This window comes from Homarus americanus, unplaced genomic scaffold, assembly GCF_018991925.1.
Source record: "Homarus americanus isolate GMGI-L3 unplaced genomic scaffold, GMGI_Hamer_2.0 scaffold50281, whole genome shotgun sequence".
In the NCBI taxonomy this organism is placed as follows: domain Eukaryota; kingdom Metazoa; phylum Arthropoda; class Malacostraca; order Decapoda; family Nephropidae; genus Homarus; species Homarus americanus.
In genome coordinates this window covers 1,002,388-1,018,240 of record NW_024742338.1, presented here as the reverse complement: position 1 = coordinate 1,018,240, position 15,853 = coordinate 1,002,388, and the positions used below count along the sequence as shown (strand labels likewise).

The following is a 15,853-nucleotide window of genomic DNA, read 5'->3' as shown; positions in this document are numbered from 1 at the left end:
AGAGAGAGAGAAATGAAAGACTTAACTAGGAGGAAGGAAGGTATGAGGGGCGTGGCTGTAGCCGGTCAGGTGAAGGGAGGAGGAGGAGGAGGAGGGACCCAGTTTTTTATGGTTGGTGCTCCACCCGCTGACCACTACCACCAACCAACCACCACTCTACCACACCACCCAACCAAAATACTAACACGTTCAAACCCAACCATAACACCTATAAGTGGGATGATAAAAAATAAACAGGGCAAACCAGCTTATAAAGGGCACAGCTATCAGGTAGGTGACGCACACACACACACACACCTGGAATACATTACCATACGAGGGGTAAGTATAGAGAGACAGTGTGTGTGTGTGTGTGTGTGTGTGTGTGTGTGTGTGTGTGTGTGTGTGTGTGTGTGTGTTTTCAGTCATTTATGTGGGGTTTCCTCGGCTGTGCATTCCACGTTCTAACAAGTCAACGCTTCCTGCAGGGCGAGTGTGCATTCAGCGTTGTCACATCAGCGGTATTCGGTCAGCGGCGCGGCACCAACTTCGTCAGCGCCTCCTCACCATCAGCCAAAGCGCGAAACTAACTGTGTATAGAAGAGAGACGACGCCTGGGGAGGTCACCAGGCCGGTAGTGGTGACTCTGAACAGGCGGTCCCTCGTGGGTGTGTGTGTGTGTGATGGTGAATTGGTCTAGCCTAGGATGTGTTGAATGGGGGGTCTCTCTCTCTCTCTCTCTCTCTCTCTCTCTCTCCACGAAACATGACAACACGACATACACACATACTACAATCACAAAGACACACAATCACCACAACAAACACACACACATCTCAATCACGACACACACTCACACACAAAGAGTCAATGACCGCCGCCTAGCCAACTGTCCACTTAAGAGGCGGGCGGGCGGGTGAGTGGGCGGGCGGGTTACTGTGCACACCCATCACATTCCACTCGTTTTAACCCATCTCAAAACACACCATCACTCCACGCCAACGCCTCCACAGAGCCCAGGTCAACGCCCCACACCAAGGAGTCGCACCTCAAGGCAGCCCTATCAACGCCATAATCCCCCCATCAACACTTCCTTAACCTCTACCTCTACCCACGCCAACGTTGAAGAGTCCAGCGCCCCTATAAACGTCAACGCCCCATAAGACACCCACTTCAACCCATGTTATTTATCTACATCTATTAGTCTAATCACACCCTATTTTACCTATGTTTTTGTCTACACCTATAACTCAAATCAAACACCCTATTTCTGTATCGTCAACAATTTACCCATGTAATTGTCTCTATGAACGTCGTTAATATTTGTATATAAAGAAGAGAGGATCCAGGAAAGCCTTGAGGTACACCGCTCGTAATGTTCCCCCTCCCTCCCTCCCGTTAATACTGACTGACCCTCTGCTTCCTGCCAATAAAACCATGCCCCTACCTAAACCTATCATGGACCCCCCTCCCCCTTCCCCCACCCAACCCCCTCCCCACCACCTGCCAATGCTGTGTGATTCTTACCTCTCCAGTGTGGGAACCTAACAACAATTGACTAATGTCCAAGTAAATATTATCATAATCGTTACCAATTGACCACCATTGTTCACCGCTTCAGAATATAGCCGTAAATGCTTGGATAGAACCAGATGACATTTGACACACTAACCTAACAATGCCAAACAGACTCCGATAACAACCCCTTGAGTACGATGTTTTAACTTTGCATTCGATTTCCAGTAACTACCCTCGAGCCTATTGAGGTTATATACACTGAAGGGGTTAAGTCATAGGTACTGAAGGGGTTAAGTCACTGTACTGAAGGGGTTAAGTCACTGTACTGAAGGGGTTAAGTCACTGTACTGAAGGGGTTAAGTCATAGGTACTGAAGGGGTTAAGTCACTGTACTGAAGGGGTTAAGTCACTGTACTGAAGGGGTTAAGTCATCACATAGGGTACTGAAGGGGTTAAGTCATAGGTAATAGAGGGTTAAGTCACTGTACTGAAGGGGTTAGTCATAGGTACTGAAGGTTAAGTCATAGGTACTGAAGGGGTTAAGTCTAGGTACTGAAGGGGTTAAGTCATAGGTACTGAAGGGGTTAAGTCATAGGTAATGAAGGGGTTAAGTCACTGTACTGAAGGGGTTAAGTCATAGGTACTGAAGGGGTTAAGTCACTGTACTGAAGGGGTTAAGTCACTGTACTGAAGGGGTTAAGTCATCAATGTCCTCCTCAGTCCCCCCCCTCCCCCCTTTCCAACCCTGTAACAACCCGGACCAAACCAGTAAGAGAGAATCATAAATGCGGGTCAGGGAGTGAAGGAGGACTGACGAAACACACACACACAGCATCAGTATCATGACCAGCCATCGCCACCCCGCCACTGCTTAACAAGGTAAGGTAAAGGGGCGGGGCGGGTCGGGTCGCTTCACCACCACCACCGCCTCCGTCATCGCCTCCGCCGCCGCCGCCCTGGACATTATAGTTTAACTTACGGGTTCTTGACTTGACAGTTCAACCCCCAGCCAGTCAACGACCCCTGCCAGAGCCTTCTCCCTGCCTCACCTACTGTACCGTATACAACACCCTCGGACACCTACACGACACAGTTACACACCCTACAGCCACACCTGCACCACACACCCTACATCCACACCTGCACCACACACCCTACATCTACCATACACCCTACATCCACCATACATCCACCATACAATAAGGGAGAATGTGTGAGAGCGACAGTGAGAGAGTGAGAGCAAGAGAGAGAGAGAGCAGAGGAATAAACAGACAAGTATAGTGACTCAATTTCTGCCCCAGGAAATACTTAATCAAGATGGCCACCAGGCACTTCTCTCTCTCAAGTGTAGCAACATGAATGTGATATTTCCGCGCCGTCCATTTTATAACCACAACAAAAGAGGAGCGCCAATTAAACACCTGTCCATTACCAATTACCAGGTGGACGTATAGCCAATCACGGGTGCTGGGTGGAGAGGGGGCCATGGCTCACCGAGGTGGACTAGGCCGTGCGTGTTGGCGGAGGGGGGGGGAGCTCTGATGGCCAGCTTAGAGGAGGAGGAGGAAGAAGAGGTAAAAGAGGAAGGAGGAAGCCTACGTAGGTGTTCTACCAGATGGGGGAGGGGGTGGGAGGAGGGGTCAATACTATGGATCACCTGTAGATTAGGCACCCCAGCTTATTTTACCTGACGACGAAACAGCCTAATATTAACCTAACCTAATCCAATGTAACCTATAACTTAAAGCTAACCCACCCTAATGCTAACCCAACCTAACCTAACCCCAACCCCAACCCTAACCTAACCTAATCCCCTAAGGTAATCCATCACCGTGTACCAGCGAGTTATTGACAATTTATACCTGAAGATGATGCAAGATACCTGTCGTGAGGCCCCGCACGCCACAGGACAGCCAGCCACTAGCAGAACCTCCTTAACTCTCTCGTTCGAAGCTGTGCTAAACCCGAACGAGATTGTGCAGCGTCATGTATACAGAGTGACGAGCAGTTCGGGGACTCGTTTCGGATTTTCAGACTCATTCCAGCAGTGTAGATTCATTCCAGCAGTTCAGACTCATTCCAGCAGTTCAGAGACTCGTTCCTGCTGTTCAGATGAGGAACAAGACTGGCACAAGGTCAGTCGGTCCACAACTCATCAACACGAAGTACAATTGTATTATCAAGCCAAATGCTGTGTGTGTGTGTGTGTGTGTGTGTGTGTGTGTGTGTGTGTGTGTGTGTGAGCATTAGAAAGAGAGTATATGGGGAGAGAGGGAAGGAAGAAGGAAGGGAGGAGAGACGGAGGGAGGGTAATGAAGGGGAGGTGATGGGGGAGGATAAGAGAGGGAGGGAGGATGGGAGAGAGGAGGGAGGGAGGGAGGGAGATAGGAGGGAAGAAGAGGGGTCGGGGAGGGAGGTAGTGTGGGAGGGAGGGAGAGAAAACCGCACGACCCTCACAAGGACACTAGACCATCACCACATTGCAGCCACACGCAACCACAACCCCCATTCCACTCTACCACAGTCCTACCACACTGTACCAGTCCTACCATAGCCCTACCGCACTCTAACCACAGTCCTACCACACACTACCACACTCTACCAGTCCTACCATAGCCCTACCGCACTCTACCACGGTCCTACCACACGCTACCGCACTCTAACATAGTCTTACCACACTCTACCACACACACTACCACTGTCCTACCGCACTCTACCACACACTACCAGTCCCCACCACATTCTTCCACTACGTTCCACACCACACACACACACACACACACACACCTTCCATTAGTAGCCAAGAGAGTACAGTACCATAATCTTCCCAGGGATATAACCCGGGAAAGGAGGAGGTGGAGGAACAGTAGGAGGAGGAGGAAGAAGAGGAAGAGGGGAAGAAGAAGAAATAAAGTCTTCCTGGATAAATACTGGTAGGTGCATAAAGTTCCATCATAACAACCACCACCACCACTACCACGACCCCCACCCACCACTACCTCCACAACACCACGCCACCACCACCATGCCACCATCACCAACCACATCACCCCACCACAACCACCACTACCGACCCCCACCCACCACTACCACCACCACTACCACGACCCCCACCCACCACTACCACCACCACGACCCCACCCACCACTACCACCACCACTACCGACCACCACTACCACGACCCCACCCACCACTACCCCCACCACCACTACCTCAACACCACACCATGCCACCATCACCCCACCACACCCCACCACAACCACACCACCATCCACACACACACACCACCCTCCCCCCTGGCCCCCCACCCCTCTCCTGTACTACCAGCAGCAGCCACAGAGAGGAAGAATACCAGTCCACCAGGAAGTAGAGAAGGGGGGTAGAGAGAGAGGGGGAGGTAGGGAGAGGGCAGTAGAGGTGGAGGGGGGCAGTAGAGAAGGCAGAGAGACGGTGAGAGGACAGGTACACGCTAACCCGACATACCATTCATTACCTTTTGTATTACCATCATCATCAACAGGTGAGAGAGAGAGAGAGAGAGAGAGAGAGAGCACAGTACCCACCTTAAGCCGCCAGTTGTCGCCCACGTCTGGTTTGATCTTGGTCAGCCAGAACTGTGTGAAGTACTCGGGCGCTCTGAAACAACAACAACAACAACGTCACTCCACTGTTTACAGATGACATAGAAGGAGGGAAAAAATTACAAATAAATAAAACAAAAACACGATGGATAATAGTAAATAGTAAATAACAAACTAACTGACGAAAGATAATAGTAAATAATAACAAAAACATGACGAAAGATAATAGTAAATAATAACAAAAACATGACGAAAGATAATAGTAAATAATAACAAAAAAATATGACTTAACATAATAGTAAATAATAACGAAAACATGACGACTGTGAAACGGAAACCAAAACACCACATCTAGCAGTAATCAAATGACTTAACCTAACCTAACAAACCTTAACCTAATACTACTCAGATGACTTTAAAGAGAGGTCAGAGGTTATGATTAGTCACCCTAATCCTAACCTAGCAAAACTTAATCTAATAGGAAAACTTAGCAAAACCTAACCTAACCAACTTATCGTAACCTAACCTAACCTCCCCTAGATAACGTAATGGGTGTTTAATCCTCAAGTGAAATTAACACACACGAAACGACCCACACCTTGGAGTTATAACTTGAAACAAACACACCTTGGAGTTATAACTTGAAACAAACACACCTTGGAGTTATAACTTGAAACAAACACACCTTGGAGTTATAACTTGAAACAAACACACAAACTAGAGTGTCCATGTTCTCTTCTTAGTACCAGAGAGTAGTTGTTGTTGTTGTTGTTTTTTGTTTGTGGCGAATTATAGGAAACATTCTCTCAAGGCGCGTGTGTGGGAGGAAGTGTGTGGTGGGGAGAGTGTGTGTGGGGGAAGGAGTGTGTGGTGGGGAGGAGTGTGTGGTGGGGGAAGGAGTGTGTGGTGAGGAAGGAGGTGTGTGGTGGGGGAGAGTGTGTGGGGAGGAAAAGGTGTGTGAGGGAGGAAAGAGGGAGGCAAAGTGTGAGGGAGGGAAAAGAGTGTGTGAGGGAGAGAGGAGGAAAGAGTGTGTGAGGGGAGAGAGAGAGGGAGAATATGAGGGGCTACAGGTGTGCTGGGAGGAGAGGCGGGGGGGAGGGGTGAGTAAGAGGAGAGATCCAGAGTGTGTGTGTTGGGGGAGAGAGAGAGAGGAGGAGGGGTCTAGGTGTGTTGTTGGAAGGGGGAATGAGTGTTAGAGAGAGAGAGAGAGAGAGAGAGAGCCAACCACAGACAGACAGGTGGATGTACAGAGGCAGGCAAGGATAGGAAGGCACGCAGACAGACAGGAAGGCAAGTGGTGACAGCCCCGAGCGGTGCACATTACTCCTCCTCCACCAATACTTAGTGCTGTACCTCCTCCTCCAACACTCACTACCGTACCTCCTCCTCCAACACTCACTACCGTACCTCCTCCTCCAACACTCACTACCGTACCTCCTCCTCCAACACTCACTACCGTACCTCCTCCTCCAACACTCACTACCGTACCTCCTCCTCCAACACTCACTACCGTACCTCTTTCTCCAACACTCACTACCGTACCTCCTCCTCCAACACTTACTATCGTACCGCTTCCTCCAACACGCTATTACTCCTCCAACTCACCATTATTCCTCCAACAACACATAGTACATCCTCCAACACACACACACACGAGACTCCCTGATACACACAAACATTCCCTCCGCTGATCCAAATCCACACAAAAGACCCCAGATCCACACGTCCTGCAGCTGGGGCCGGCAACCCACACAAGGCCACCTCACCTCAGACCGCCACGGCAGGCAGTGCAACGCTGAAGGTGAAGCGTAAATAATAATAATAATAATAATAATAATAATAATAATAATAATAAAAACAGCAAAAATAAAAACAATAATAACAACAATAGAAATAATAATTAAAAAAAACAATAATAATATTAAATAATATAATAATACATAATAATAATAATAATATAATAAATAACAATAATAAAGACATAACATTTAAAGACCTGTTGAATGAGTGGACAGAAGAGATCAGTGGATATACTTGGACATGATCACCGGTCACCGTGTCTTAGTTAACCCACAAGGGATATGTTTCAGACACTGTTTTGTGGAGGCGTGGGTGGATCAGGCCAAGGTGGATCATAGTGGTAGATCATGATGGTGGATAGTGGTGGTAGTGATGGATTATGATGGTGGTGGTTGATGATGGTGGTGGTAGTAGTGGTAGATCGCAGTGGTGGTAGAGTGGTGGAGTATGGTGGTGACTGAAGAAGAAGCAGTAACCACCACCACCAGCCACAACTTCCGTCTGTGGACGCTGACCCCAGCCCCCGCACGCAGCAACCCCCCCCCCCTCCTCCTCCACACACACCTTACCTCCCCTTGTCCACCACCAATACCTGTCTCTTGAACCACCACCACCAACAGTACTACTACCACCATCACCACCATCAACAACCTCTCACCACCACCACCTGTTATCTCCCTCATCACCACCATCACCAACCTCTCACCACCACCTGTTATCTCCCTCATCACCACCATCACCAACCTCTCACCACCACCTGTTATCTCCCTCATCACCACCATCAACAACCTCTCACCACCACCTGTTATCTCCCTCATCACCACCATCAACAACCACCACAAGATATCGTTTACATGGGTTATTACACGGGTTTCCCCCTCCCTTTAATTAATCACCATTCTTAAGGGTTATTAACACAACAAGTAGCTACCGCCCTCGGCATGCCACATCACCAACCACGACTACCAACACAATACCACTACCACACCACCACCAAAATACCGCTACCACCACGCCACCACAATACCGCTACCACCACACCACCACAATATCGCTACCACCACTAATACCACGCCACCACAATACCGCTACCACCACACCACCACAATATCGCTACCACTAATACCACGCCTACCGCTACCACCACACCACGACTAATACCACACCACAATACCGCTACCACCACACCACCACAATATCGCTACCACCACTAATACCACGCCACCACAATACCGCTACCACCACACCGACTAATACCACACCACCACAATACCGCTACCACCACAATATCGCTACCATCACTAATACCACACCACCACAATACCGCTACCACCACACACGACTAATACCACACCACCACAATTACCACCACACCACCACAATATCGCTACCACGACTAATACCACACCACCACAATACCGCTACCACCACACCACGACTAATACCACACCACCACAATACCGCTACCACCACACCACCACAATATCCGGACGGGAGGGACTAATACCGGACCACCAACTATATAATACAGTACAGGAGGAAGGTGAAGAGGGGGGAGACGGAAGAAGGGAGACGGAAGAAGGGGAGAGGGGGGAGACGGAGAAGGAGGAGGGGAGGAGAGGAGAGAGGGGAGACGGAAGAGGAGGGAGAGAGGAGACGGAAGAGGGGAGGGAGAGGAGGGAGACGGAAGAGGAGGAGAGAGGGAGACGGAAGAGGAGGAGAGGGAGACGGAAGAGGGAGGGAGACGGAGGGAGGAGACGAAGGGAGGAGAGGGAGAGGAGAGGAGGGAAGAGGAGGGAGAGGAGACGGAAGAGGAGGAGAGAGGGAAGAGGAGGGAGAGAGGGAGACGGAGGGGAGACGGAAGAAAGGGGGGACAGCAGAACAAAACAAGAAGAGCCACACAACAGGACTACAGCATTGTCTCCCCTCCTCGGGCCTGGGGTGTGTAAAGAAGTATCACCCCAACTCCCCAACAAGACACCCCCACCACCCCCAACATGACACATTCCACCACCACCACCATAACTCCACACCTGGTAACGGCAGACAGGTATGACTAGACGATGGTGAAAATGGTGGTGGTGATGGGTGGTGATTATGGATGGTGTGGTGATGGTGGTAGGCAGAGTGATGGCCCTAACAAATATCAGTGGTGTAGAGAGAGAGAGAGAGAGAGAGAGAGAGAGAGGAGAGAGAGAGAGAGAGAGGCAGGTGTGGTAGAGACAGGGAGAGCGCCCTTGCCCACGGCTGGTGCACCACAACAACTTATACCCTCGCCCGCTATTCTGCACCCCCCCCCTCCCCACAACATCGCCACAGCTGCCTACAACACACCATAACGCTATATCACAACACCCAGTACTGGTGCTAAGTGAACCGTGTATCTAGTTGTGAGAGAGAGAGAGAGAGAGACCCTCCTCCCCCTACAGAATGTCTCATCTGCCAGCCATACCTCACACGACGTAGCCTGTAGACGTCTTTCTCCCTCTCTCCCTCCTCCTTTCACCGCCTTCTTTCTCCCTCCTTCCAACACCTCCACCCCTCTCTCTCTCTTCCTTCTTCACCATCTCCCCCATTTACCTCTACTTATCTCTCTTTCCCTCTCCCTTCACCACCTCTTCCTCTCCTTCACCACCTCCCCCACCACCAGTGATCGTGTGTTGGAGGCCACGACGCAGTGTTCACCACCAGGTAGGAACAACACACATAGTTTTTTTTTGTTACTCTTATTGGTGGTGTGGCGGCGACCAGACCAGGGAGCCACGCCATACTGCTGCTCTGACCTCGAGTTGTCCAAGCTTCTGACTGACTTACTGACTAACTGATTGGTTGGCTGGCTGACTGATTGACTGACACATCTTGGCCAATATACTGTACCGTACCTGCAACACTTAGCAACACCTATACTGTGTGGGATGTTTAGTCACCTAACTGTATATTCACCTTCTTGTTAAGTCAGTACAGTGCAGGTATGGTGTATGGTGTGGGTATGGTGTGGGTGTGTGTGTGTGTGTGTGAGACCCTAGGCGAGGGAGGAAGCAAGCAAAGCAGGTAGGGCAGGTGAGCTTGATTAGAAGAGTGGGTGTGTGGTGGTGTCCCAGGGGCAATGTAACACGTCCCCCCACCCACACACACACAAGGCATGCAAAGGTTATGTTAGATCCGATGGGTTAGGTTATGTTAGGTTAGGGTTTAGGTTAGGGTTTAGGCTAGGCTAAGGTTTAGTATAGTTTAGTTTTAGGTATAGATCAGGTTTCATCGAGTCAGCCTACGATTGGCCAAGAGTTCACAACATTAAGCTTATATAATCCTTATCTGAATTTCACCCTTACGACCTTCCACTGTCAGTAACTCATTCACAGCAGCCCCGAGGGACCAAGACACACCCGGCAACCTCTTAGGTGTAATACTGAGAGGCTCCATCGACGAACTGTATCAATGTGTTCAGTTTACCAGGGGGGGCAGCAGCAACGGTGGTATTTACAGGCCGCCACCCCCACCTGACCATAACAAAAAATACAAAATACAAAATAAATAAAATAATAATACAAAATAATAAGTAAACAATAATAAAATTAATACGTAAAAATAAGTAAATAACAATAATAATACCTGTAATAATAATAATAATAATGATAAGTAAAGCCTCAGCCTGTGAATTAATGACTTATTTGCATGAAGTATTACTCTATTGGATTTACCTTCAATATATTAGACACCACAGTTTAATTCACCTGAAGATTAACCTCCCAAACGCTACCTGGGAGAAGTAAGGTTAGATATTATATACGTCAGGTTAAGGTTAATTTAGGTGAGGTGAGGTGAGGTTAGGTTAATGTTAAGATCTGGTTAGGTTAATGTTAAGATCTGGTTAGGTTAGGTGAGGTTAATATTAGAATAGGTTAAAGTTAAAATCAGTTTAGGTTAGGTTAAGTTTGGCTCAGGGTTTGGAGATGTCAGGGTGAAATTAAGTTAGATTAACGTTAGGGTGGTTAATTAATTCTTCAGGTGATCCGCTTTTTAATCCCAGTAATACCCACGCCGGCTCTTGTCGCTTCTGAATTATTCCCCCGAGTTGTGATTATTGTTATGGTGGTGGTAGGTGTTATTGTTGTGGTGGTTGTTATGATTGTTATGGTGGTGGTAGTTGTTATTGCTGTGGTGGTTGTGATTATTATGGTGGTGGTAGTTGTTATTGCTGTGGTGGTTGTTATGATTGTTATGGTGGTGGTAGTTGTTATTGCCGTGGTGGTTGTTATGATTGTTATGGTGGTGGTAGTTGTTATTGCCGTGGTGGTGGTTGAGAGGGTCAGGCGGTACAGTATAAGACACATGGGGGTCAGTTTACCCCCGACACGACACAAGAACTTTAATACACTACAAGCGGTGAGTTTCTGACAACTTCTTACTGGACCTGTACGGGAAGGCACCAGGAAGGGAGGAGAAGAGGAGGAGGGAGGAGAGGGAGGAGAAGGAGAAGAGGGAGGAAGGGTGAAGGGGGGGTAGGAAGATGAGTGAGAAAGGAAAGGAAGAGGAAGGGGAGGAAGATGGGGAAGGAAAGGAAGGAAGAAGAGGGATAGAAGTAGATGAACGGAGGGAGGAGGGGAGGGGGGAAGGATAGGAGGAAGAGACGGCACGAAAAGGTGGGGAAGAGAAAGAGAGACACACAGAGAAAAAAAGAGGAGAGATGGCATGGAAAGGGAGGGAGGGAGGGAGGGAGGGAGCACGCCGTCAGTGCAAGAGAAACGTTCACCCCAAAGGTTATATTCACCAGGTAAATACTACAGGTAAACACGTCATTAATGCAGAGGCTCCGGCTTTATTTACGCAGTATATTACCTGCACGTTGTGAATAATAAACAGGTACAGGGTGTCTCAAAAAGCTTGAGTCCGGGGGAAAAATGACGCATCTCGGCAAAGAAAAGTCCAAAACTACCCTAACGTAACCTAACGTAATCTACCGTACCTTAACCTAACCTAACCCACCAGAACCTTAAATTACTTATCTTAATCAAACGTAATCTAACGTACCCTAACCTAACCTAACGTAATCTATCGTACCCTAACCTAACCTAAAATAGCCCAAACTAACCTAACCCCTTGAGTACGATATATTAAATCCCCTGAGTACAATGATTTAACCCCTCGCGGAAAACAATATTGTACTCTGAAGGTTAAATCAACGTCCTCGTCCTCAAAGGGTTAAATCCTCGTCCTCAAAGGGTTAAGTCCTCGTCCTCAAAGGGTTAAGTCATCGTCCTCAAAGGGTTAAGTCATCGTCCTCAAAAGGTAAAATCATCGTCCTCAAAGGAGTAAGTCATCGTCCTCAAGGGGTTAAGTTCATCGTCCATAAAAGGTTAAAACTTCGTCCTCAAAATGTTAAATCATCGTCCTCAAAAGGTTGCCATCGTCCTCAAAAGGTCAAGTCTTTATGCATTACCCCAAATCGCAATCGTCAACAGATGTATTTTTCCAGCTTCACTTACGACATAACATTCCCCCGTGAGAAGCTCTTAGTGAATCCGTACCTCGAGTCAAACACCCGGACAGACAGACAGGGAGAGACTGACAGGAGGAAGAATCCTTATTGATACAGTTGATACCCCACTTGTGTGCTGAGCTGGGGATAATAAACAAGAGTCTTACAAGTCTTACAAGAGTCCGCCACAAGAGCCTTGTTCAAGAGTCCTCCCCAAGAGCCCCCCCACAGGAACAGCACACAGACAACTAGCAGTGTGACTCCTACCCTCGTCAGGCGCCGCCGGTCAAGCACGGCGACCTTTGTTATCTAAACAAATGTTGTACACAAAAACAAACTCCAACCAACGTAAAAAATGGCCGACGAGAAAGAAAGACCCGGTGGCTAGAGTTTGTTCACCGAGAACGTGTTCAAGTTCCCAGAGTGTGAGGTGAGTGAGAGCTGGTCGACCATGACGGCCATATGTCGCCCTCACCATACTTACCTCCCGTCTTATTTGAAAGGAAGTTGACCACATATAATTATTCCTATACTTATTTATATGTATCCCATGAAGATTAGGAACCACCGCTTATTTCACTCTAATGGTAAAGGGAGGGGGGCGTTAAGGTAGGGTAGGTTAGGTTAGGTTAGCATTTAGGTGTTTCATTAACAGGTGAAATAAGGGGTCTTAATCTTCATGAGACCCAATGACACAATTTTTTCTTATATTTCAAATAGTCTATTCTATTTATTTTATTTCCTCAAGTGTCTGTTACTCAAACAATGTAGAATTCGAACACCTTGGACAAAATTGGACCAAAACTGGATTAGGTTCGATTAAAATATAGCACTTAACAATCGGAGACTCATCAGGTGAACAAACTTATCAGAAGAGACAGACAGACAGACAGATAAACAGTGATATACCCCACCCAAGCGAAACACAAACAAACAAACAAATAAATGATTTTACCTTCACACACACACACACACGCACACGCTGGCCGACACTGCCAGTAATATTATCAAGGCCAATGACTCACCAATGCTTCCTGTGATAACAATGATAACAGGACACTATCAGGAACACTGTACTACTCCATCACCACAACCACAGCGGTATCAACGACTCTTGTTTACCTACAACACCTGAGGAGTCTCAAATGACGTTGGTAATTAGGAGAAGGTGAAGGAGGTGAACAAGGTGGAGAAGGTGAAGCAGTAGGAGGAGGTGAAGGAGGTGGTGAAGGTGCAGGAGAAGAAGGTAAAGAAGGAGGAGGAGAATATGGAACAAAACAGTAACTACGTCGTTCAAGTGTTGTAAATCATTAAACAAACAAGAAAAACCACGACAAGAATAAAGATGTGTTTAAGAGAGATGAAGTCCAGTCTATATATAAAAAAAAATTTCGTCAGTGATAAGATTAAGAACGAGTCTGTTACGGGGAATAAAATGAGCCCCCCCCGGAAGTGAGCGGACCCCAGTTAATTAGTCTGGTCACCTGGTCACCGTGATAACTTGGTGGACAGGTGTGTGTGCGTATATTCAGGGATGTAGTCGAGATGATCGCTTTCTACCACCTGTACTGTTTTTAATTAACGTCACTTATACCGTATCTAATTAACATCACCTGTACCATACCTAATTAACATCACCTGTACCGTACTTAACTTCACTTGTACCGTAATTAACATCATCTGTACCGGACTTAATTAACACCACCTGTACCTCACTTAATTAACATAACTTACCTTCGTCTTTCGGATCACCTGCAGATTACCCCCCCCCCCAAGTTTATTTCACCTGATGATTAAAAATACCCTAACGCTATCTTAGGGGGGGGTTAATTACGTTATGTTAGGTTAGGTAAGTATTAGTGTAGTTAAGTTTGGTTAGTATTAAGAGGAAGAATGGCCTGGTTAGTATTAGTGTAGTTAAGTTTATTAGTATTAAGTGTGTTAGTTAGGTTAGTATTATGGTAAGGTTAGTATTAAGAGTGGTTAGGTTTGGTTCGGTTAGTATTAGTGTAGTTAAGTTTGGTTAGTATTAAGTGTGGTTAGGTTAGGTTAGTATTATGGTGGTAAGGTTAGTATTAAGAGTGGTTAGGTTTGGTTAGGTTAGTATTAGTGTAGTTAAGTTTGGTTAGTATTAAGAGTGGTTAGGTTAGTATTATGGTGGTAAGGTTAGTAGTAAGAGTGGTTAGGTTTGGTTAGTATTAAGAGTGGTTAGGTTAGTATTATGGTGGTAAGGTTAGTAGTAAGAGTGGTTAGGTTTGGTTAGGTAAGTATTAGAGTGGTTAGGTTAGAATTAGGGTGGTTAATATTCAGGTGAAATATACTGGGGCCGGAGGAGGAGAGGGGGGAGGCGAGGTAATCTTCAAGTGCTCCCCTCTTCCCCTATAACTCTTTAAAAGACAAGACTCAGGCACACATACAACCCCATCTAATGAATGAATAAATCAAAACAGATTCTCACTATGTCTAATTCTTTCCCCAGGCTGGAGTGGTATATGCAACAGCCTCAAATAAAGAGAGAGGTGACACGGAAGAGTGGCGAAAAGGATAGAGGAGTGACTGGAGAGCACCAAAACAGAGTAGAAATAGCCAAAACAAAAGTAGAAATAGCCGAAACAAGGTCGAAATAACCCTAATCAGCTGTTATACAAAAAACAAATTAGTGTTGCAAAAACTACAAAAAAATCAGCTGTTGCAAAAAAGAACCTACAAAAATTAGTGTTGCAAAAAAAAAATCAGTTGTATTGCTCTCCCCCAAAAAAAAAATAGTGCAGATGAACACTTGTAGTTGAAAGTCTTATACCAAGCAGCAGCAACAACAGAAAATAGCTTCATTATACACAACTAACTCCAGACCACCAACAAAACTTACCCTGTAGAGAAAACACACGTCTACACTTTCTCTACAACTAGTATATAGCTACTTTTTAACCGTGCCAGCAGGTGACAGTGTGAGGCGAGTCATCAACTGCTTCGGCTGTTCCCACGAGGATTAATTTACGAGTCTGCCCAGTGCTTGTCCCGTCGATTGCCCTCAAACACAGCCAGAAGTACAGCGGTATAATATGTTTGCTGTTAATGCCTTTATGTTTACTTAATTCTCGGTATCTTTAACACTTTTATTATTTATTAACTATGATATACGAATTAAATAACCAAACAACAATTATACTACTGTAATCCTAATTACCTGTAACCTTTTGTAACCATCTATACTGTTCTCGCTCAAATGAATGATGACCTCTCAATTACTAGTAACTTGTCTAACTGAAATTTCCCCCAATGAAAAGCACCGTAATATTTACCTGAGGGGTTCACTGACCTAGCCTCCCCCCCCCCCTCTTTCCTGGCATTGGTCTGGTCGAGAAGGTGGTTGCTCTTGGCACCACTCTGGCCTGCCTTACACACACACACACACACACACACACCAGGATCACGACTCTTCAACAAAAAGTTCGTGCGTTAAAATTTCCCCCGTAACTGTTAATGTTTCTGGACG

The 15,853-nt window shown here is 46.8% G+C and overlaps 1 protein-coding gene across 2 annotated transcripts in view; it reads right to left on the bottom strand.

Annotated features, from left to right (window-relative positions):
• Window positions 1–15,853, bottom strand: part of LOC121876791 (protein Hook homolog 3-like) — a 119,454-nt gene that overhangs the window by 90,494 nt on the left and 13,107 nt on the right. For both annotated transcript variants that reach the window (XM_042382186.1, XM_042382185.1), the window contains exon 3: window positions 5,061–5,133. In XM_042382186.1, coding sequence (XP_042238120.1) covers window positions 5,061–5,133 — 73 coding nt within the window. The remainder of the gene's footprint in view (window positions 1–5,060; window positions 5,134–15,853) is intronic.